Source organism: Hyperoodon ampullatus (assembly GCF_949752795.1).
Source record: "Hyperoodon ampullatus genome assembly, chromosome: 11".
In the NCBI taxonomy this organism is placed as follows: Eukaryota; Metazoa; Chordata; class Mammalia; order Artiodactyla; family Ziphiidae; genus Hyperoodon; species Hyperoodon ampullatus.
Window position 1 is genome coordinate 24,165,581 of NC_136924.1, and position 24,407 is coordinate 24,189,987.

At 40.5% G+C, this 24,407-nt stretch overlaps 1 protein-coding gene across 3 annotated transcripts in view; it reads left to right on the forward strand.

The window, feature by feature from the left end:
* SLC17A8 (solute carrier family 17 member 8) overlaps positions 1–24,407 on the forward strand; it is a gene marked incomplete at both ends in the record, with an annotated part of 58,601 nt that overhangs the window by 28,715 nt on the left and 5,479 nt on the right. For 2 of the 3 annotated variants that reach the window (XM_079715634.1, XM_079715635.1), the window contains 7 exons: positions 81–195; positions 1,620–1,707; positions 6,617–6,703; positions 7,282–7,421; positions 7,554–7,703; positions 8,682–8,814; positions 23,035–23,145. In XM_079715634.1, coding sequence (XP_079571760.1) covers positions 81–195; positions 1,620–1,707; positions 6,617–6,703; positions 7,282–7,421; positions 7,554–7,703; positions 8,682–8,814; positions 23,035–23,145 — 824 coding nt within the window. The remainder of the gene's footprint in view (positions 1–80; positions 196–1,619; positions 1,708–6,616; positions 6,704–7,281; positions 7,422–7,553; positions 7,704–8,681; positions 8,815–23,034; positions 23,146–24,407) is intronic. The other variant, XM_079715636.1, reaches the window with a different exon arrangement.

Sequence of the window (24,407 nt, forward strand, 5' to 3'; positions counted from 1 at the left end):
TAGGTTTGTTCCTGATGTTTAACTAACATGCCACATCCATTAGTGGGCCTGCCCAATAACACAGTGTTTTGGTCCCTCAGGGTCTTTGGAGCCGCCATCTTCTTAACATCGACCTTGAACATGTTCATTCCTTCTGCAGCCAGAGTACATTACGGATGTGTCATGTGTGTCAGAATTTTGCAAGGTCTAGTGGAGGTAGGAGATTCTTAACAAATTTTGATATTGCTGGAGACAACATGGTCTTTAGAAATTTCAGCTTTTGAAGAAAACCTCCTTTACTCAGTTTTCCTATCTTCCACCTTGCCCTGCTATCTGAACTCTCTGGTTATGATTACAATTATGAATACTTTAATTAAAATGCCTTGTATGATTCCAAATTTATACCCAATAAAGGACCATTTCATAGAGGGCAGAATTTCAGATGAGCCAGGAGTGATCTTAGAGATAATCCAACCCCTTTCATTTAATAAAATCTGAAATGGAAAGCCCCACACCTACAGTTCACATAGCAAGGGCCCTTTCCACTAAAACAGTTTAAATGGACTTATTAATAAATCTGTAAATTTCCAAGAGTGTAGTCTTACACAGAGATTTAACTTGATGAAGGAGGTAGAATAATATAGAGCCAGAAAGTAAATATTTTGCACTTTGCTGGCCATACTATGGTCTGTTGCAATGACTCAACTCTGCCATTGTAATGCAAAAGCAGCCAGAGACAATATGTAAACATGTGGGCATGGCTACTTTCCAGTAAAACTTTTTGGACACTGATATTTGCATTTCATATGATTATCACATGCCAGGAAATATTATTCTTCTTTCAATTTTTTTTCTGCCCACTTAAAAATGTAAAAGCCATCTTTACTTTAGGGCTGAACAGAAATAGATGGTGGGGCCATATCAGGCTATAGTTTGCCAATACCTGATGTAGAGAAATGTTTCCCAAACTCAGTCATTCACCTCTAACCTTTGTCACTTTTGTCACATCCACAGTACGATTTATACTATTATTTGCCTATAGTTTTTCCCTAGGTCAATTCACTTCAAAACAAAACAAAACAAAATAAAAGAACCTATCATAAGCAACAATATCTTTGATATCATGGGCTTGATGTACTAGCTATATTTTATTTCTAAAGCATGTTATAATATAGATGTAACAATTATAATAAAAAATGTAGGTTGTTGTAGCACCTTAAATCCAACTTTAATCCCACTAGAGGGGCATATACCACACTTCAGAAAATACTGACATGGTAGGAAGAACATGATATTAGCAGCCGTGAAGACTAGAATCTAATAACTTAATGGCTCTGAGCCTCAGGTTCTGTATCTTGAAATGACAGGATGGACTGGCTGGTTGTGGAAATCCCTTTCTACACTGATATTCTATAATAATATGAAATATAAAGACCCCTTCCCTATTCCCCACCATGCTTACGTTTGAACTAGTATTTGAATTTCAGCATCTGTGCCATGAGCCAAAATAGCTGACACATGTTATTTAGTATCTGTAAATTAGGCTTTGAACTGTAGTGTTAAAGAAGCAAAATCTGTGTTTTAAACACAAAAAGAAACTGGAGTCGAATCAAATAATCTATTTTCAACTGTTTTGCCAGGGTGTGACCTACCCAGCCTGCCATGGGATGTGGAGTAAGTGGGCACCGCCTTTGGAGAGAAGCCGACTGGCCACAACTTCTTTTTGTGGTAAGTGTATTAGAACCATAACAAGTTTCATTTAGGAATGCTTTTGGCTTCAAGTGAAGACCCTACTAAATAGAATTTATTTTTTTCACATAACAGAAGTCCAAAGGTAAATTGTTACTAGTATTGATCCTGCTGCTCCGTGATCTATCCAGGGACTATGCACATTCGGACTTTTTACTCCACTATCCTCACAGTGATAACTTTTTACATTCATGCGTGTTCCTCATGCTCACAAAATGGCTGTCACAGCTCCAGGTATCAAGTCCACATTTAATGTGGCAGAAAGAAGTGGGGATAGGTGTCCTAACCATATCTGTTCCTTTCACTAGGAAAGCAAAAGCTTTCCCAAACTCCCTAGCAGCCTTCCATTTATATTTCCTTGGTTCTAATTGTGTCATATACTTTACTAACTGCAGAGGAGGCTAGGAAAGCAAGTGCCTAGTTTTTCTAGCATCTTTAATAGACAAAGGTAAGAAAGAAGGTGTTGGAGGTGGTTGTAGGATTAGCCAACAAATGATATTTTCCAAAGTTGAAAACAGAAGATATATCAATAGAATCATCAAGGCCCCCACTCCTTTTCACAAATGAAGAAATTAAAACTAAAGTTTAAAGTTTAGTTTCATTGAACTGAAACGAAAGTCCAACGACTTGCCCAAGGTCACACAGCTACTAAGTTAAGGAGCTGGATCTAGACCACCTGGTTCTTGATTCAGAACTTTCCTCACTACACACTACTATGTACACATTGTCATAGAAGCTGTTTAATCAATTTTCGCCATTATCTTCCAGATAAAAACGAAGTGGACACCATCCATCTTACCCAAAAGTAAATTAATGGCTCTTAAGTAGTGATGTGACTTAAATTCCTGGGTCTCCAAACTTCACCTTGCTAAGGTTGCCTCATTTGAAGCCATGTCTTTGGGACTGGCCCCTCTATGAATCTCTGAGAGTAATCAGCATTCAGAAGAGTCTACTAGGTATTGATTAACATTTGAACAAGAACAGCACATGCTGCCACCAATATTTTCAAATATTTTTTATGGGAGAAGGGGCCAAGAAAGACAAAAGTGCCTTAGGCCACGAAAGTCACAACGGGCCCACGTAGAATTAGGATCAGAATTTAGTTCTGCTTAGTTTTTCAGGCTAGCATGTCTTTCCTAACCATAGCTAACCTGTATGTCTTAGCTAAAGAGGAAGCTTTATTTCTCTGAATACCTTTATTTATTTTTCCCTCTGTCTCTCTCTCTTTACCTCCTTAAGTAGTAGTAGTAGAAGTAATAAAGGATCCCAGGGAATCTGGTGTGAAATATCCACCCAAAGTGTCTATTTTGTGCCTAGTTTGGAAATGCATGCACAGCAGAGATGTCTTTACTTCTTTAGCCTCTCTTGTCCTTAGAAACTATTTCTGTCCTCTTGTTTGAAGTTCAAGATCATCTCTACCTCCACTACTGATCTTATACCACCTCTAGAAGAATATAAGATTCTGCCCCAGCTGACCTTGACCTATTGATATTGTCTTTTTTAATTTATTTATTTATTTATTTATGGCTGCATTGGGTCTTCATTGCTGCACACGGGCTTTCTCTAGTTGCGGTGAGCTGGGGCTACTCTTCTTTGTGGTGCGCGGGCTTCTCATTGCGGTGGGTTCTCTTGTTGCGGAGCACGGGCTCTAGGTGCACAGGCTTCAGTAGTTGTGGCACGCAGGCTTCAGTGGTTGTGGCTCATGGGGTCTAGAGCACAGGCTCAGTAGTTGTGGCGCACGGGCTTCGTTACTCCGCGGCATGTGGATCTTCCCGGACCAGGGCTCAAACCCGTGTCCCCTGCATTGGCAGGCGGATTCTTAACTACTGTGCCACCAGGGAAGTCCCCTGATATTGTCTTTGGATGATTTATTTGTAAGTCTTTTCATTTTGATTTGCTGGCAAAACAAGAATAACTAGCAGCTACTGCCCATTCTTAGTGTCTTTATAGACCTAAAAGGGCTAATTAAAGAAATGATTTGACTCTCAAGGAAAGTTACCTGATCAAGGTCACAGGCTTTATTACATTTCCCAGCTAAGGTGTGGCCTTGGTTTCAAAGAACAGCCAAGAGAAAATGTCATTAGAAGTAAACCCAGGCTTAGGGATAATTGATTCCTACACTTCAAAAATATTGGAGTTGGAAGTATCTTTAGAAAACATCTAGTCACATCCATTTTTTAATATTTTTAATTAATTTTAATTTTTTTAAGAAGTAAAACTGGCTTTATTCAAAGACATAGATTTTTGTTTTTGCTTTTTTCCCCCTACTTTTATTGAGTTGTAAGAGACACGCAGACTATATAATTTTAAGGTGTTCAACATAATGATTCGACTTACATACATCATGAAATGTTTGCCCCCATAGGTTTAGTGAATGTCCATCCTCTCATACAGATACAACATCAAAGAAATAGGAAAAAATTTTTTTTTCCTTGTGATGAGAACTCAGGATTTACTCTCTTAACTTTCTTTGACAACATACAGCAGTGTCAATTATCTTTATCATGTTGTATGTTACATCCCTAGTACTTAGTTATCTTATACCTGGAAATTTGTACCTTTTGACTGCCTGCATCTAATTTCCCCTCTCCCCACCCCTGCCTGTGATAGCCACAAATCTGATTTCTTTTTCTACCTCCATTATTTTATAGTGGAGGCTCAGGGAGGGAAAAAAAGATATAACTTCCCATGGAGAGTGAGGATAGAACTGGGGACTCTCCCATCCCCCGTTCAGCCACTCCCCTCTCTCCACGCCAAGCAACAAGTATCGGAGGGCCTCCTCTGTCCTCCTTGGTGACCACACAGAGGTATCAAGGTGCAGTGAGGGCAATATGCCTGGAGAGCCCTGTTGGGGTGTGCTCAGGGTGTGATAGGAGATTACATTCAGCCATGTCTGGAAGGATGAGGAAGAGTTCATCTAAAAGACAGGGAAGGGCTTCCCTGGTGGCGCAGTGCTTGAGAGTCCGCCTGCCGATGCAGAGGACACGGGCTCGTGCCCCGGTCCGGGAAGATCCCACATGCCGTAGAGCGGCTGGGCCCGTGAGCCATGGCCGCTGAGCCTGCGCGTCCGGAACCTGTGCTCTGCAACGGGAGAGGCCACAACAGTGAGAGGCCCGCGTACCGCAAATAAATAAATAAATAAATAAAAGACCGGGAAGGACAATTTCAAGCTGTAAAATTTCTTCAGTGAATGAATGTTTCTTATTGTGAGGAAGTATTGGGTATGGTTGAGCAGAAGAAGCAGGACTGAATTATTAAGTAGTTAAGGTTAAAGGCTTTGGATTCCTGCAGACCTGGGGTCCTATCACTCACACCTATGTGACCTCAGGAAATTTACCTCCCCTCCCCTCCCCTTCTTGTAAAATTGGGATGACACCGGTACCAATGTTACCAGGTTGAAAAAAGGGTTAAATAAAATCAGGGGTCCAGAATTCTCAGCACAGTACTAGAGAGCACACAGAAAGCACCCGATGGTTCTTATAGATGGTTATCCCCTGACCCTCCCTGTTTGCAGCATCTAAACTGGAGGCCCCACACCCTCACTCCCAGGGTATTTGGTCCAGGAAAGAAGACCACCTTCTCCAGTCCCACAGAGGAATTAAGCCTGCAGCTCTTCTTTCTAATGATACATCCTGGAATGCTTGCCTTATTGGTTTGAGGAAGTCTGAGGTTAAAAAAAAAAGTGCTCTGTCATTCTGTACATGACAGTAGCAGTAATAGTTGGTGTTTATGCAGCACTAATTAGAGCATCTTCATCTAATAATTTATTTGCTCCTCAAAACAACCCTGTGAGATAGAGATTTCACTTCCATCTTCTACCTAATGAAAATGATTTGGAGAGACTGAGAGACTTCTTCAGGTGTTATGATGTTCAGATTTGGGATTCCAGGTCAGGCCTTTCATAACCAGTTGGGCCCAGCTTGGAAAGATGGGATTTAGTCTCTTTCTCTGGAAGATCCCCAAGCTCCCATTTCCTGAAGGTCTTTCTTAGCATTGGATTCTGGGATACAGAATTTCCTTTTGCGGCTCACTTTTTCTGAAGTAAGAATTTTTTTTCATTCATACCCAGAGGGGAATTTCAGATAGTAATTTTTTTGATTTAGTTAATATTTATTGGGAGTTTGCAGGGCTCACGTTTCTCCAGCAGGTATCATGGAACTGCAAGAGATAGTGGAGGTGAGGTCACTGCCTCTAGCCCTCACTATCTTGTCTAGACAAGATAAACATCCACATATAGGTAAGTATTTACAAGGTTAGGTATTTACAAAGTAAGAAATAAACTTTAAAATGTACATATTTAGGAGGTGGATGGAGACAGAAGCCATCCTGGTCATCCTGCCATCCTGAAATTTAACCGTTTCCTGGTATTAAAAAAAAAAAAATCAAGACTCTAAAAGCATGATCCTTTCATAGTTTGAAGTCCCTCATTTAAAGACCTAGGTGAATTATATCTCAATAAAGCTGGAAGAAAAAAAATTTTAATAAATAAAGACCACGGTGATAATCTTTCTGCTCTGTGAGCCCTGAGAGGTAGATACATATGTTCCTTCACTTTCTGTCTTCTGCACCCAATATTGTGCCTGATTAAATTTTTCAGAATTCTCTTAGATTTTTCTCATCTTTTCATTCCATTCTCTTGTAATTCCAAATCTCGGTGTCTGAGCCATCTTTGTCTGATCCCTCCATGATGTCTGGAGGAAGTTAAAGGGCATCCTGGTGAACTTTCTCTCCTGGAAGCCCTGTTTTGGGCACAGTGGGAGTTTGCCTGCTCCTCTTTGTGACTCCTGCTCAGTTTGATTCATCCTCAGTTCGACCACATGAACTCTAAATGGTTTGAAAGGGCTTGCATGACGACTGGTAAGCTTCCCTCAACCTTTTCTCGTTCTAGGTTCCTATGCGGGGGCAGTGATTGCCATGCCGCTGGCTGGCGTGTTGGTACAGTACATGGGATGGGCCTCTGTCTTTTATATTTATGGTGAGTGATTTGATTTCACGAGTTCCCTTGGGTGACTCATAGAGGTGGTTTTTTTTTTTTTTTTTTTGCGGTACGCGGGCCTCTCACCGTTGTGGCCTCTCCCGTTGCGGAGCACAGGCTCCAGACACGCAGGCTCAGCGGCCATGGCTCACGGGCCCAGCCGCTCCGCGGCATGTGGGATCTTCCCGGACCGGGGCACGAACCCGCGTCTCCTGCATCGGCAGGCGGACTCTCAAGCACTGCGCCACCAGGGAAGCCCTAGAGGTGGTATTTTACTGTCTAATGGGGTTGGCTAAGAGTTTTCTGTATGAAAATAGAGATTACTAAGACAAGTTTATCATATAAATGGAATACTTGTCTAGCGATGATTCATTTAATGTTTATATGAAAGTTGAATTTAATGAGCAGAACATTATCTTTCTTTATATACCAGTTAATAATAACAACAACGGAAAAATAAACCAAACACTTTCTCCTAGCTGAATATAGTGCCGTTTGAGAATATTTTGAAATTTGACAAATTTAGAGATGGAAGAAAATGAGACTGTATCATCAAGCCTTTTGTTTTTCAACTGCAGGTATATTTGGGATTATCTGGTACATGTTTTGGCTGTTGCAGGCCTATGAGTGTCCAGCAGTTCACCCAACAATATCCCACGAGGAAAGGACCTATATAGAGACAAGTATAGGAGAAGGAGCCAACTTGGTTAGTCTCAGTGTAAGTAGAGCCGGATGGATGAAGACTTGCCTCTTTTTTATGAGTATTTCTCTCAGTGATTGTGTTATCCTCCCAAGAAAAATAATCTGTCAGTATATTCACTAAAAATCCCACGGTATTTTTACTCCCTAGAAATTTAATACACCATGGAAAAGATTTTTTACATCGTTGCCTGTTTACGCAATCATTGTGGCAAATTTTTGCAGAAGCTGGACCTTTTACTTGCTGTTAATAAGTCAGCCTGCTTATTTTGAAGAGGTCTTTGGATTTGCAATAAGTAAGGTAAACACACAGATGCTTCAAATATTCTTGAACTTTAAATCTCTTGCTTCTACTGAGAAAATCTTTGCATGATAAAATAAGTAAATTGCTGATCAAAATTCATAACAGTTCTGTGACACCTAATACCCTGGAGGTCAGACAAGTTATACATTCTATGCACAGTATACATAGCTATTTAATTTCTTCTTAGGAAGGATCAGAGCTGTATTAAGCTGCTTTTAAAGATTTGTATTATACCTGATCTCGAAGTGTTTTTGAAGCTGACTCAAGGACTGCAGATTAGGCAAGGATCAAAAGATTTAAGGGTGAGAGGTTTTTTTTGTTTTTGTTTTGTTTTTTGTTTTTCCTATAAATTATTCAGTGAAGAGCAGTAAGAACCTTAAAGCTCATTTTGCAGATCACGGTCATAGCGATAATGGCCAGAGCTTTGTATGGTTTAGAAAAAACTTTTTCAAAGTCCCCAGCCATTGCCATTAGGTTGTCTGTGTTTCAGGGAGGAAGAGTGTGAATGGTAAAACATAAACTCTCATCATAAAAGAATTAAGCCTCTTCCCCACAAGGGAAAAAACAGCAGCCTAGTAGAGGTAGATGTCTGCATGGCTACAGGTACTGTCAGAAGTGACCGTGGAAGAGCTAGCACAGCCCATAGTGGCTGCCATCGGAGAACACTCAGTCTGCGCCAAGTGTTTAACTACCATGTGCTGGGCACTCTGCTGTGTGCTGGGGCCTGTGATGAATAAAATCACCTCTGCCCTCAAGGAACTTCCGATCTGATGGAGGAGACATTTGGTCTATCCTTAAAACCATTCATTCATTCATTGTTTATGTATTACAGAATTCAGGCCAACCTTGGTCCCATATAATTAGATGATTAAATCTGATGGTGAGGGGTGCGGTGGAGATGGCGGAGGCAGGGAGTTAAGGAAGTACCTCTCTCAGAAGTAGCTAAAAATAGCTCATTACTTCTTTTCATTCCAGGTGGGTCTCTTGTCAGCACTCCCGCACATGGTTATGACAATCATTGTGCCTATTGGAGGACAATTGGCTGATTATTTAAGAAGCAGAAAAATTTTGACCACAACTGCTGTCAGAAAAATCATGAACTGTGGAGGTACTGTGGATTTCATAGGTGGCTTAAGCAGCTTTTATAGAATGAGATGAAACTGAATTGCAGACCATAGTTTGGAGTTTATGTCTAATCACTGAGCAGGATCTTAAAGGCTCCTAAGTCCATCCCCCAATCGAGTGTCCATCACACCCCTGCCTAGTGGTCATTCAGCCTGTACTTGTGCAACCTGAGATACGACAACTTGGGAATTCCCTGGTGGTGAGGGCTCCACGCCCTCACCACCAAGGGCCCGGGTTCAATCCCTGGTTGGGGAACTAAGATCCCACAAGCCATGTGGCAAAAAAAGAAGAAGAAAAAGAAAAGAAATATTAAAAAAAGAGAGAGATATGACAACTTATTTGATACATCAATATACACTGGCAACTGCAGAAATGCTGCTTTCATCTACTCTTAAGCCACAGCAACATGATTTCCTGGTATCTATCTGTTTATTTTTTATCTTTCTCATATATCCTTCCACATATATAATCCTTTGCTTTTATAGTTTATTCCCTTATCTCCCCCTTCCCTTTCTACATATATACATGTTTTGGTAAGAAACATAAGAAAAGTATTTTCTCTGAATAGTTTTCTTTCTTCCCAACATACGCTTGTGCATGGGGTGTACACACACACACACACACACATACACACACATCATCATCCTCTTCCTTGTGTTATTTAGTTCCTGTTTCATGTTTTGATTTTGCAAAGATAAAATAGAAGTTGGGCGATTTTCCAAAAGAGGTAGGTAAAAGTAACACGAATCCTTACAATGCTTATGACAGCTCACCTTTTTAAAACCCTCCACTTTCTCCTTATCTTTTTTGTTTTGCTTTTAAAATTAGCATTTAATTAACACTCTCTGTGCCAGCCACTAAGCTAAATTCTTTACACACATTATTTTATTTAATCCTCATAACCACCTTGTGGAGCAAGTGCTGTTATGTATTAAACCCAATTTACAGTGAGGAAACTGGGGTATCATAAAGTGACTTGCTCAAGTGGCAGATCCTGTGCGAGATCCCAGGTCTGTCTGAGCTCAGTGCCAATGCTTACAGTCACTACTGCTATCTCTCCGGGGTACTGGGGGTCAGGGTGGGCAGGTGGGAGGTAGAGGACAGCGCCATCTATGGGCGAAAGTTCATAACTGGGATATTAAGTTGAAAATGAGGGAATGGGGGCACTGTGACTAGATTAGATGGGTCAGGGCCCTTTAGAAGTGAAGATCCTATGGAGGGATGGAAGAGCCAGCAGGCATGATCTCATCGCACAGCATCTCAGGAATAAAGTCTGATCAGGGAGATTGGGGATAACCTGTCAGCATCTGGGCTTCCAGCAGTTTGACTGCTGGCCCCAAGCAGGGATTTGGGGGCCTACTCTTGACTTGAACTTAAAGGTTGGCAGGTATGGGCTTGCTTTCTGATGGGCAGGAGGGGAAGCTCTGGGGCACTGCATTCACGATCGGCTGAGGTAGGCAGAATAATTTCATCAAAGGTGTCTATGTCCTAATTCCCAGAACTAGTGAATGTGTTTCCCTACGCAGCAAAAGGAATTTTGCAGATGTGATTAAATTAAGGATCTTGAAATGGAGAGGTTATTTTGGATTACCTGTGTGTGCTCAACATAATTACAAGGGTCCTTATAAGAGGAGGCATGAGAGTCAGAGTCAGAGATGGAGATGTGACAGTGGAGGCAAAGGTCAGAATGATGCAGCCACAAGCCAAGGAATGCAAGCAGACTCTAGAAGCTCAGAAAGTAAGAAGAGAGTTTCCCCAGAGCCTCCAAAAGGAATGCAACTCGCTGACACCCCCATTTTAGCTCTGTAGGACCCATTTCAGACTTCTGACCTCTAACACTGTACGATAAAAAAGTTGTGCTGTTTTAAGTCACTAAGGTTGTGGTAATTTGTTATAGTAGCAATCAGAAACTTATATAGTCAAAGTACCACTCCTCTAATTATCAGATTCGGTTCCAGCTGAATAGCCCTCCATACCAGGCCCTGAATATATTTTGCTGTCTCTGACTTTGCTCACGCCCTTTCCCTTTACTGTGAGTTCTGCTCACCTTCACCAATCAACCCAGTCCTCCCCACACAGCCTACTACATCAGCTCAAGTCTTTTCACTTGTGTTTTGTTAAGGCTACGTCAGCCTCCAGTGAATGCTCCTTCTATCTATACACTTGGTTGACAACTCATCATGTACTTCCTTATTACAGCTCTTGCAGGAAAGTATTTTAGGCAGAGGGAATAGCATGTGCAATGGCCCTGAGGCAGACATGACTGTGACATGTTAGGGAAGAGAAGGAAGAAAATTCAGAATGGTCAGTGCTTGATGAGTGAGGTGGAGAGTGACATTGAGGGGATCAGTGTGCACAGCTGGGGCCAGATCACGGGAGGACTTGTAGACAGAGCTACGTAGAGCTTGGGTTTTACTTGAGGTGCATTGGGAAGCAAATGGAGGGTTTAAAGGAGGGAAAGGGACAAGATCTGATATATGCTTTCAAATCGAAATAATAGAACTTAGAGTAAAAGAAGGGAAACTAGCTAAGAGGCTATTTCAGTCATTCCATGAAAAGAAGATGGTGGCTTGATCTAAAGTAGTGTCAGTGGAGGTGGACACTGAAGTGGATGGATTTCTAAATTCCATGAGCCTTACTTTCTTCTTCTTTAATATCTGAATAATAGTATTTACCTCAGATGATTGTTATGATTGTAAATGAGACAACGTATGTATGCACCCAGCATGAGTTCAGCAAACAGAATGTTCTTGACATATTTGAGTGCCTTTTTCTTCTCCTGTGTTCAAGACACTGACAAAACAGAAATTTTCCAAAGGAAGCATTCAACAAGTATATGTTATTCAATCATATTTCCCATGGCCAAAAATATGCAACTTCTAAACCTAGAACTTGAAAGAAAATTCTGTGTTTAAACTCTACCTGTACAACCTCTTCTAAAGACAGATGCCTTGAAGACCCTAACAACATTTTCATAGGAATGTCTTGTTCATATTTAATTTTTCCTCAATCACCTTTGCCATTGTTTCTTCATAATTAGTAGTTTAGGTGGTGGTGACAACTCTCAAATATTTTAAATCCTTGAGAGTAAATCCTTTTTTTTTTCTTGGTGGAAACTAGAATGCATTCATAGAATCTCCCCAGCCTCTATCCCATCTTAAAAAGAAAAAAAATCTCTTCACATGTCTATTCATGTCATTTTATATTTTGACATAGCAGAACCAGTGGGATATACATAGAAAAAAATTTTTTTTTTTTTTTTTTTGATTGATTTATTTCACTTTTATTACACATTTGTATTGTTTCTAATATACATATAACATGATGATATGTGTATAAACTATTAATCAATTAACATAAAGGAATGAATAGTCTGATTTTATAAATTTAGAGCAGATAAAGAAGTATATCAACATTTTTATACATTAGGATACATAGAAGGAAGTGTCATAAATTTATATACAGTATATATATAATTATATATCTTATACATATACATAGTATATATATTGTATTTTCCTATAATATCTTTGCTTCCATTAATGAATACTTGATCATCATATGACTGTGTATGTGTGCTTGCAAGTGTGTATTTTCTACATTCAATTTGTGGTCTTCCATGTCTTTTCTATTACCTTGAGTCACTTCTTGGCATGTAAATAATCATTAAATTTATATTCATTTTCAGGTCTCCCTTTTCTCATATATAAATGCAATAAAGAAATGAACCCTGGATGTAGATACTGTGAAATAACAAGGGGAAAAGTATCAGCTGGTCTTTTAGACTAAGTACCGAATTTTAAGGTTCTGAGTGTATATAATATAATCTTATTCCAAATATTTCTTACATTTTCAAAACTCAAGAAGTTTAGCAATCATTATTATTATATTGCTTGTATGTTTATTAGACCTCATGTTGCCCAGGTCCTTTGCTCACAGTGTGTTTCTTTTTGCTCTTTACTCTATCACAATCTCTGAAACTTGTAGGCCCTCAATGTATATTTGTTGAATAAACCAATAAATCCTACAAATCAATTTGGGAAATAGTGAAAATCATGCTCTGACAATTGGCAGTAAAATTTGTTATTGAGTTGTTCTGCTTCCTAGGTAGAATATGTTCCTAAAGAACTACAACTGCTTAATACTGAGGCACTGCAAGAGCATGTCAGGATATTTTTGTGTGAGTCCAAGAAATGATTCTACTTAAATCATTGGCACAGGCAATTTTTCCTTTTAATTTTATTTATTTTTATTTATTTATTTATTTATTTTTATTTTTTATTTTTTGCTTTATCACAAATTTAATCAGTTATATGTATACATATGTTCCCATATCCCCTCCCTTTTGCGTCTCCCTCCCACCCTCCCTATCCCACCCCTCCAGGCGGTCACAAAGCACCGAGCTGATCTCCCTGTGCTATGCGGCTGCTTCCCACTAGCTATCTACCTTACGTTTGGTAGTGTATATATGTCCATGCCGCTCTTTCACTTTGTCACAGCTTACCCTTCCCCCTCCCCATATCCTCAAGTCCATTCTCTAGTAGGTCTGTGTCTTTATTCCTGTCTTACCCCTATGTTCTTCATGACCTTTTTTTTTCTTAAATTCCATATATATGTGTCAGCATACAGTATTTGTCTTTCTCTTTCTGACTTACTTCACTCTGTATGACAGACTCTAGGTCCATCCACCTCATTACAAATAGTTCAATTTCATTTCTTTTTATGGCTGAGTAATATTCCATTGTATGTATGTGCCACATCTTCTTTACCCATTCATCCAATGATGGACACTTAGGTTGTTTCCATCTCCGGGCTATTGTAAATAGGGCTGCTATGAACATTTTGGTACATGTCTCTTTTTGAATTATGGTTTTCTCAGGGTATATGCCCAGTAGTGGGATTGCAGGGTCATATGGTAGTTCTATTTGTAGTTTTTTAAGGAACCTCCATACCGTTCTCCATAGTGGCTGTACCAATTCACATTCCCACCAGCAGTGCAAGAGTGTTCCCTTTTTTCCACACCCTCTCCAGCATTTATTGTTTCTAGATTTTTTGATGATGGCCATTCTGACTGGTGTGAGATGATATCTCATTGTAGTTTTGATTTGCATTTCTCTAATTAGTAAAGATGTTGAGCATCCTTTCATGTGTTTGTTGGCAGTCTGTATATCTTCTGTGGAGAAATGTCTATTTAGGTCTTCTGCCCATTTTTGGATTGGGTTGTTTGTTTTTTTGTTATTGAGCTGCATGAGCTGCTTATAAATTTTGGAGATTAATCCTTTGTCAGTTGCTTCATTTGCAAATATTTTCTCCCATTCTGAGGGTTGTCTTTTGGTCTTGTTTATGGTTTCCTTTGCTGTGCAAAAGCTTTTAAGTTTCATTAGGTCCCATGTGTTTATTTTTGTCTTTATTTCCATTTCTCTAGGAGGTGGGTCAAAAAGGATCTTGCTGTGATTTATGTCATAGAGTGTTCTGCCTATGTTGTCCTCTAAGAGTTTGATAGTGTCTGGCCTTACATTTAGGTCTTTAATCCATTTTGAGCTTATTTTTGTGTATGGTGTTAGGGAGTGATCGAATCTCATACTTTTACATGTCCCTGTCCAGTTTTCCCAACACCACTTATTGAAGAGACTGTCCTTTCTCCACTGTACATTCCTGCCTCCTTTATCAAAGATAAGGTGACCATATGTCCGTGGGTTTATCTCTGGGCTTTCTATCCTGTTCCATTGATCTATCTTTCTGTTTCTGTGCCAGTACCATACTGTCTTGATTACTGCAGCTTTGTAGTATAGTCTGAAGTCAGGGAGCCTGATTCCTCCAGCTCCATTTTTCGTTCTCAAGATTGCTTTGGCTATTCGGGGTCTTTTGTGTTTCCATACAAATTGTGAAATTTTTTGTTCTAGTTCTGTGAAAAATGCCAGTGGTATTTTGATAGGGATTGCATTGAATCTGTAGATTGCTTTGGGTAGTAGAGTCATTTTCACAATGTTGATTCTTCCAATCCAAGAACATGGTACGTCTCTCCATCTATTTGTATCATCTTTAATTTCTTTCATCAGTGTCTTATAATTTTCTGCATACAGGTCTTTTGTCTCCTTAGGTAGGTTTATTCCTAGATATTTTATTCTTTTTGTTGCAATGGTAAATGGGAGTGTTTCCTTGATTTCACTTTCAGATTTTTCATCATTAGTATATAGGAATGCCAGAGATTTCTGTGCATTAATTTTGTATCCTGCAACTTTACCAAATTCATTGATTAGCTCTAGTAGTTTTCTGGTAGCATCTTTAGGATTCTCTATGTATAGTATCATGTCATCTGCAAACAGTGACAGCTTTACTTCTTCTTTTCCAATTTGGATTCCTTTTATTTGCTTTTCTTCTCTGATTGCTGTGGCTAAAACTTCCAAAACTATGTTGAATAAGAGTGGTGAGAGTGGGCAACCTTGTCTTGTTCCTGATCTTAGTGGAAATGGTTTCAGTTTTTCACCATTGAGGACGATGCTGGCTGTGGGTTTGTCATATATGGCCTTTATTATGTTGAGGAAAGTTCCCTCTATGCCTACTTTCTGCAGGGTTTTTATCATGAATGGGTGTTGAATTTTGTCGAAAGCTTTCTCTGCATCTATTGAGATGATCATATGGTTTTTCTCCTTCAATTTGTTAATATGGTGTATCACGTTGATTGATTTGCGTATATTGAAGAATCCTTGCATTCCTGGGATAAACCCCACTTGATCATGGTGTATGATCCTTTTAATGTGCTGTTGGATTCTGTTTGCTAGTATTTTGTTGAGGATTTTTGCATCTATGTTCATCAGTGATATTGGCCTGTAGTTTTCTTTCTTTGTGACATCCTTGTCTGGTTTTGGTATCAAGGTGATGGTGGCCTCGTAGAATGAGTTTGGGAGTGTTCCTCCCTCTGCTATATTTTGGAAGAGTTTGAGAAGGATAGGCGTTAGCTCTTCTCTAAATGCTTGATAGAATTCGCCTGTGAAGCCATCTGGTCCTGGGCTTTTGTTTGTTGGAAGATTTTTTATCACAGTTTCAATTTCAGTGCTTGTGATTGGTCTGTTCATATGTTCTATTTCTTCCTGATTCAGTCTTGGCAGGTTGTGCATTTCTAAGAATTTGTCCATTTCTTCCAGGTTGTCCATTTTATTGGCATAGAGTTGCTTATAGTAATCTCTCACGATCTTTTGTATTTCTGCAGTGTCAGTTGTTACTTCTCCTTTTTCATTTCTAATTCTATTGATTTGAGTCTTCTCCCTTTTTTTCTTGATGAGTCTGGCTAATGGTTTATCAATTTTGTTTATCTTCTCAAAGAACCAGCTTTTAGTTTTATTGATCTTTGCTATTGTTTCCTTCATTTCTTTTTCATTTATTTCTGATCTGATTTTTATGATTTCTTTCCTTCTGCTAACTTTGGGATGTTTTTGTTCTTCTTTCTCTAATTGCTTTAGGTGCAAGGTTAGGTTGTTTAGTCGAGATATTTCCTGTTTCTTAAGGTGGGATTGTATTGCTATAAACTTCCCTCTTAGAACTGCTTTTGCTGCATCCCATAGGTTTTGGGTCGTCGTGTCTCCATTGTCATTTGTTTCTAGGTATTTTTTTATTTCCTCTTTGATTTCTTCAGTGATCACTTCGTTATTAAGTAATGTATTGTTTAGCCTCCATGTGTTTGTATTTTTTATAGCTCTTTTCCTGTAATTGATATCTAGTCTCATAGCATTGTGGTCGGAAAAGATACTTGATACAATTTCAATTTTCTTAAATTTACCAAGGCTTGATTTGTGACCCAAGATATGATCTATCCTGGAGAATGTTCCATGAGCACTTGAGAAAAATGTGTATTCTGTTGGTTTTGGATGGAATGTCCTATAAATATCAATTAAGTCCATCTTGTTTAATGTATCATTTAAAGCTTGTGTTTCCTTATTTATTTTCATTTTGGATGATCTGTCCATTGGTGAAAGTGGGGTGTTAAAGTCCCCTACTATGATTGTGTTACTGTCGATTTCTCCTTTTATGGCTGTTAGTGTTTGCCTTATGTATTGAGGTGCTCCTATGTTGGGTGCATAAATATTTACAATTGTTATATCTTCTTCTTGGATCGATCCCTTGATCATTATGTAGTGTCCTTCTTTGTCTCTTGTAGTAGTCTTTATTTTAAAGTCTATTTTGTCTGATATGAGAATTGCTACTCCAGCTTTCTTTTGGTTTCCATTTGCATGGAATATCTTTTTCCATCCCCTTACTTTCAGTCTGTATGTGTCTCTAGGTCTGAAGTGGGTCTCTTGTAGACAGCATATATATGGGTCTTGTTTTTGTATCCATTCAGCCAATCTGTGTCTTTTGGTGGGAGCGTTTAGTCCATTTACATTTAAGGTAATTATCGATATGTATGTTCCTATTCCCATTTTCTTAATTGTTTTGGGTTCGTTATTGTAGGTCTTTTCCTTCTGTTGTGTTTCTTGCCTAGAGAAGTTCCTTTAGCATTTGTTGTAAAGCTGGTTTGGTGGTGCTGAACTCTCTCAGCTTTTGCTTGTCTGTAAAGGTTTTAATTTCTCCATCAAATCTGAATGAGATCCTTGCTGGGTAGAGTAATCTTGGTTGCAGGTTTCTCTCCTTCATCACTTTAATTATGTCCTGCCACTCCCTTCTGGCTTGTAGAGTTTCTGCTGAGAGATCAGCTGTTATCCTGATGGGGATTCCCTTGTGTGTTATTTGTTGTTTTTGCCTTGCTGCTTTTAATATGATTTCTTTGTGTTTAATTTTTGACAGTTTGATTAATATGTGTCTTGGCGTATTTCTCCTTGGATTTATTCTGTATGGGACTCTCTGTGCTTCTTGGACTTGATTAACTATTTCCTTTCCCATATTAGGGAAGTTTTCAACTATAATCTCTTCAAATATTTTCTCAGTCCCTTTCTTTTTCTCTTCTTCTTCTGGAACCCCTATAATTCGAATGTTGGTGCGTTTAATGTTGTCCCAGAGGTCTCTGATATTGTCCTCTGTTCTTTTCATTCTTTTCTCTTTATTTTGCTCTGCATTAGTTATTTCCACTATTTTATCTTCCACCTCACTTATCCGTTCTTCTGCCTCAGTTATTCTGCTATTGATCCCATCTAGAGTATTTTTCATTTCATTTATTGTGTTTTTAATCGATGCTTGATTCATCTTTAGTTCTACTAGGTCCTTGTTAACTGTTTCTTGCATTTTGTCTATTCTATTTCCAAGATTTTGGATCATCTTTACTATCATTATTCTGAATTCTTTTTCAGATAGACTGCCTATTACCTCTTCATTTGTTAGGTCTGGTGGGTTTTTATCTTGCTCCTTCTCCTGCTGTGTGTTTTTCTGTCTTCTCATTTTGCTTATGTTACTGTGTTTGGGGTCTCCTTTTTGCCGGCTGCAGGTTCGTAGTTCCTGTTGTTTTTGGTGTCTGTCCCCAGTGGCTAAGGTTGGTTTAGTGGGTTGTGTAGGTTTCCTGGTCGAGGGGACTAGTGCCTGTGTTCTGGTGGATGAGGCTGGATCTTGTCTTTCTGGTGGGCAGGTCCACGTCTGGTGGTGTGTTTTGGGGTGTCTGCAGACTTTTTATGATTTTAGGCCACCTCTCTGCTAATGGGTGGCGTTGTGTTCCTGTCTTGCTAGTTGTTTGGCATAGGGTGTCCAGCACTGTAGCTTGCTGGTCGTTGAGTGAAGCTGGGTGCTGGTGTTGAGATGGAGATCTCTGGAAGATTTTCGCCGTTTGATATTATGTGGAGCTGGGAGGTCTCTTGTGGACCAGTGTCCTGAAGTTGGCTCTCCCACCTCAGAGGCACAGCACTGACTCCTGGCTCCTCAATTTGGGATGATTTGTTGTCTATTCATGTATTCCACAGATGCAGGGTACATCAAGTTGATTGTGGAGCTTTAATCCGCTGCTTCTGAGGCTGCTGGGAGAGGTTTCCCTTTCTCTTCTTTGTTCTCACAGCTCCCGGGTCTCAGCTTTGGATTTGGCCCCGCCTCTGCGTGTAGGTCGCCGGAGGGCGTCTGTTCTTCGCTCAGACAGGAAAGGGTTAAAGGAGCAGCCTCTTCGGGAACTCTGGCTCACTCAGGCCGGGCGGGAGGGAGGGGCACGGAGTGCGGGGCGAGCCTGCAGCGGCAGAGGTCGGCGTGACGTTGCACCAGCCCGAGGCGCGCCGTGCGTTCTCCCAGGGAAGCCGCCCCTGGATCCCGGGACCCCGGCAGTGGCGGGCTGCTCAGGCTCCCGGAAGGGCGGTGTGGACAGTGACCTGCGCTCGCACACGGGCTTCTTGGCGGCGGCAGCAGCAGCCCCAGCGTCCCACGCCCGTCACTGGGCTCCGCGCTTTCAGTCGCGACTCGCGCCCGTCTGTGGAGCCCCTTTAAGCAGCGCTCTTAATCCCCTCTCCTCGCGCAGCAGGAAACCAAGAGGGAAGAACAAGTCTCTTGCCTCTTCGGCAGCTCCAGAGTTCTCCCGGACTCCCTCCCGGCCAGCTGTGGCACACTAGCCCCCTTCAGGCTGAGTTCTCGCCGCCAGCCCCAGTCCTCTCCCTGCGCTCTGACCGAAGCCCGAGCCTCAGCTTCCAGCGCCGCCCGCCCCGGCGGGCGAGCAGACAAGCCTCTCGGGCTGGTGAGTGCCGCTCGGCACCGATCCTCTGTGCGGGAATCTCTCCGCTTTGCCCTACCCAGGTATGTGGGGAGTTTCTTGCCTTTTGGGAGGTCTGGGGTCTTCTGCCAGCGTTCAGTAGGTGTTCTGTAGGAGTTGTTCCACGTGTAGCTTGAAAAAAATTTTTTAAAGACCATGCTTATCCCACCTTGCTTAAACACAGAGATGCTGCATTAGAGATAAAGACAGAGTTTTGTGCCATCACTGAATAAGCCAGATTGATTTGGATACAATGAAGCACTTAAATGATCTTCTAGAGAATTTTAGTTGGTTTCCTATTTTCTAAGCCAAAATACAGAGGACGTTTCTCATCTGAGAAAGATCACACATTTTGTGGAGTCTGCCACCTCCTTCTTTTCTTTCCATAGGCAAGAGATATTTGCTGCTAGAATCCTTTAAAGCAAACAGATCACCTTAAGACATGATGCTCTATTCTAGTTCATACTGAATCAGGGCACATTTCCAAGATCCTCAAAGACAGATGTCAAATCCTTATACCTCCCTCTGTATTACATGGAAAGTGTGAATGAGGTCAAAAATTCTAGTCTGGCCGAATCAGTTGCCTGTGTGAACTTCAGGTGAGATGAAAAAATTTCTCAGGCCTTTTAATGCTTGTTCTATTTTTCTTGTCAGCTCTGAATAGATTCACTTTCCAGGATCTCTTGATTACCCGTAAAGTTCAAATTTTATCCTTCAGCTCCTGAAACATACAGTTCTATCTTTAGCATTTTCACTGTAGATAGGAACCATTTAGGCTCTTAAATGGTTTTTCTTTCTTTGAAAGTCTACTATTTGGCAAAGGTCTTTTTTTTCCCTTAGAGATGAATCAGTGTATCATTTGTAGGTTTTCTTCTCCATGTGTCTTTATTCTAATTCTTTGGGGGAATTAACTTTCTGGTACCACTTTGTTGAAAGTGTTAAAGGAAGTTTCAGCCATGTGCCTTGTTGCTTAAGACAGGCCACTTCTAAAACACAAACAGTTAGTATATAAAACACTAGCAGTTTTTCCTTATGTATAATTTAAACTGTTGAAACAAAATTAATAACAAGTAGTAATGGTATAAAGTCCACAGTTTTTTAAAATTTTTATTTATTTATTAAAAATTAAAAAATGTTTTCATACAATTTTTAAAGGTTACTTTCCGTTTATAGTTGTTACAAAACATTGACTACTTTCCCCTTGTTGTAATACATCCTTGAACCTCTCTGACACCCAATAGTTTGTACCTTCCACTCCCCCATCCCTACACTGCCCCTCCCTCCCCACCCACTGGTAACCAACCACTAGTTTGTTCTCTATATGAGTGAGTCTGTAAAGCCCACAGTTTAAAAAGCACCTCTGTACCCTTAATTGCATTGATCCTCTTTAGATAACCAAGTAAAACAATTATTGAGGCTTGCCCTATTTCTATGATAGTTTTGAAGAAATGGGCTCAGACAGGTAAGCAAATTACCAAGGTTTACAAAAAGTGCTTTAGCTTGTGTTTTAACTTGTCTTGGTTTTCCTTTCTTTCCTTCACATTAACTCATCAAGCATTATTTATTGAGTTCCCACTACATACTCAGCAGGCTCTGTGCTATATTTATGGTACCTTCCCTGGATAATATCACAGTTTTGTCAGGGAGGCAGAAATACAAATGAAAAACTACAAGGCAATGTTGAAAAGCTCTATAAAATGAGTGAGAGTGAGATGTCAGCTTTACTGGTGGGTGAGGGGCAGGGTTATCCGGAAAGCTTCCTAAAGGAAGCAATATGTGAGCTGGACTTTAAAGAATAGTAAGATTCCTCCAGAAAAGAGAAGTGGTGGGAGGAGAGCACTGCAGGTGAAGGAACAGTACGTGGAAATACATTATGGGCACAAAACAGTGCTGTGATCAGGAAACAGCAGATAGATCTGTGTGACAACAGGGGGCTTTCTACAGGCTACAGGTGGTGAGCAAGGAGGTGAGGATGGCTGAAGATGAAGCTGGAGCCGCAGGAGGGATTTATTATACAGAATTGTACACATAATACGTAACCATTGACAAGGGTTTTAAGCAAGGGGCAACTGATCAGATTTGTGGTTTAGAAAGATAATTATCTAGAGAATGGATCAGGGGAAGAAGAGATGGGAAGACCAATAAAGTAAAGAGGTTATTGAAGTTGTCCAGGTGAGAGATAGTGGTGCCCAGAGCTAAGACAATGGCAGAGGAGGGGAAAGCAGAGGTCGGATTTGACAGATATTTCTGAGGCCAAACCCATGGATTCTTATCTTATGTGAAAGCTGAGGAAGAGAAAGAAATCCAAGATGATTCTGAGATTTCTGCATTGGACTTTTGGTTACCATTTGTTGAGCTGTGCCCATGGCCGACGATCGTGCTCAGCACCTTATATACCCAATTTCATTTAACCTTCCAATGTTCCAAGGTTGTATTATGAGCTCCATTAGGAAGGGGTGGTGGGGAGGAGGATGAGGAATCTAAGAGGTGAGGTGACTTGTCCAAGATCACACAATTTGTGATTCTGAGATGGAATCTGAACCCAGGCCCGTCTGACAAAGTCTGGGGTTCTAAACACAGGTGGATAGAAGTTTAATTTAGAGAAGAAGAAAGAGTGTGGTGGTAGTTTGCTTTGTTTGTTTCAGAGTGAAAATAGGGGAACAGAGACTTGATTTGGGCCTGTTGTCTTTGAGGTAACTCAAAGGACAAATGTGTGGTGATGTCTGGAATCAGCAGGCGGTCCCCAGTATGAAGCATCATTTCATTGTCTTCTACCTCCCAGGGTACTTCATGTACCTAGAAATGGTATTTATATCATCTTTCTGTCTGCTATCGGCTGAATGTGTGTGTGTGTGTGTGTGTGTGTCTGTGTCTGTGTCTGTGTGTTGATGAGAAGGACCATCTTCATAATTTCCTTACTCTTTTTTATTGTGCTGGATTCACTTATTCTGAATGAAAGGAACAGAAAGTACTTTTGTCCTGCTGTATTTTCTGTGTAAATATCTCGTGGCTTTATATAGAGGCCTGAGAGCTTGGCACACTTCTGAAAGGGAAGATTCTGCCTTATGCTTTACAAGTGGTGAGACTCTGCTTTTTGTTTCAGATATTCACTACAGCTTTCTAGTCACCTTTGGCAATAATAATATTTTATTTTTTAATTTTATTTTTATTTCATTTTTCTGTGAGAGACCATCACTTGTGTAATCAAAGGAGAGTCACTGATGGTTTTAGTATTTAGAAATGACAGGGGGAACTACCCATGAACAACGGATAATAAACATCCCTCATCCCACGGGCATCATCATACCTCCTGGGACCATTCAGTGTTCAAAGTACACCAGGAAAATGTTGGAAGGCTCACAGAACACCTGGGTAATATTAGCATCATCATGTAGTCAAGAAACACCCCAATAAGATTGTAAACATTGTGCCAGAATGTATGTACTAAAAACTTGGGTCCATGGAAATAAAAACAGATTCTTATCTGATAAATTCATGAACTTGGGCTGATTGACATGAAAATGACTTTTTCCCCCCTGCTGTTTCCATTTGCAGGTTTTGGCATGGAGGCAACCTTACTCCTTGTGGTTGGCTTTTCCCATACCAAAGGGATGGCTATCTCCTTTCTGGTGCTTGCCGTAGGATTTAGTGGTTTTGCTATTTCAGGTAAAGTGTCCTTTGGGTTTCCAAATCTTTTCCATAGATCCAGCAAGACTTGGGAGGAAGGAAGGAGAAGATATTGTAGCATCTTCCTTTGGTAGCCAAGCCATTCCCAAGGATCAGGGCCACTGGCTAGAGACTTTCATTTAGTGGGGATGATTTTGTCAGATCACTGAGAACCAGGCTTAGGAGCCCAGTCAAGCTGGAATTGTTGATACTTTCTCCATCTTGGAAACAAACAACGTGCAGGCGCTGCCTCTGGGGCACGGGCAGCGCGTGTGTTGCTGGACGAAGTGACGCCTTCATACTTCAGAACCAGGTCACCCTAACTAACGGAGGCTCTCGTGACCTTTTCAATCCTCACCTCCTATTGGAGAGCTGCTAATATTAACTCAAAAGTCAAACGATGTAGTCATTTGACATATAGTCATAGAATCAGAAATTTTTAAGGGTGGAACTCTTCTTTAGATTTTTGTCTACTCCAAGGCTTTCATTTTCCAAACAAGGAAATTCAGGTCCAGAGAGGTGATGTGACTTTCTAAACAGGCGAGAGCAGGAAGTAAAAATAATAATGGTGATGATGAGAGCTAACATTGATCAGGCACAAACTCTGTGCCGGGGACTGTTCAAAGCCCACTCTGTGTATTAACCCCTGTAATTCTCACAGCTACCCTAAGGGCTATCAGTCTCCCATTTTACTGGAGCAGAAACCAGTCTACTGTGTGAGAGGTCACGGCGCTAGCATATCATGTCTTACAGACTTCAGAAGCTCCCTATGCAAAACTGGGTGAAAAAGTAAAACTCAGTTTTTTTTTCTAACTTTAAAAACATATTGTAGGACTAAAAAGTGTCATTTACAGAACACTTCACATATATTGCATCTATCTGATAAAATTATGAAGCAAGTGATATTACCATTATTTTACTGAGGGGTAAATTAAAACTCAGGAAAACTGGGGACTTTCCTACTGTCACAAAATTGGTAGCAAAGGAAGAACTAAGGTGCAGTCCTGACAGGCTTCGTGTCTGTGCTCTTTCCGCAATTCTGGGCTGTCTTAAAGATCAAACAGGGTGCTAACATCCCAGAACAGAAAAACATGGAACCTCTGGTCTAAACTAACATAAAAAGGGGGCTTGATCTTATCAAAATACAGTTGACCCTTGAACAATGTGGGGGTTAGGGGTGCTGACCCCCAGCACAGTCGAAAATCCGCCTATACCCTGTAGTTGGCCCTCTGTATAAGATGTTCCTCCGCATCCCGGGTTTT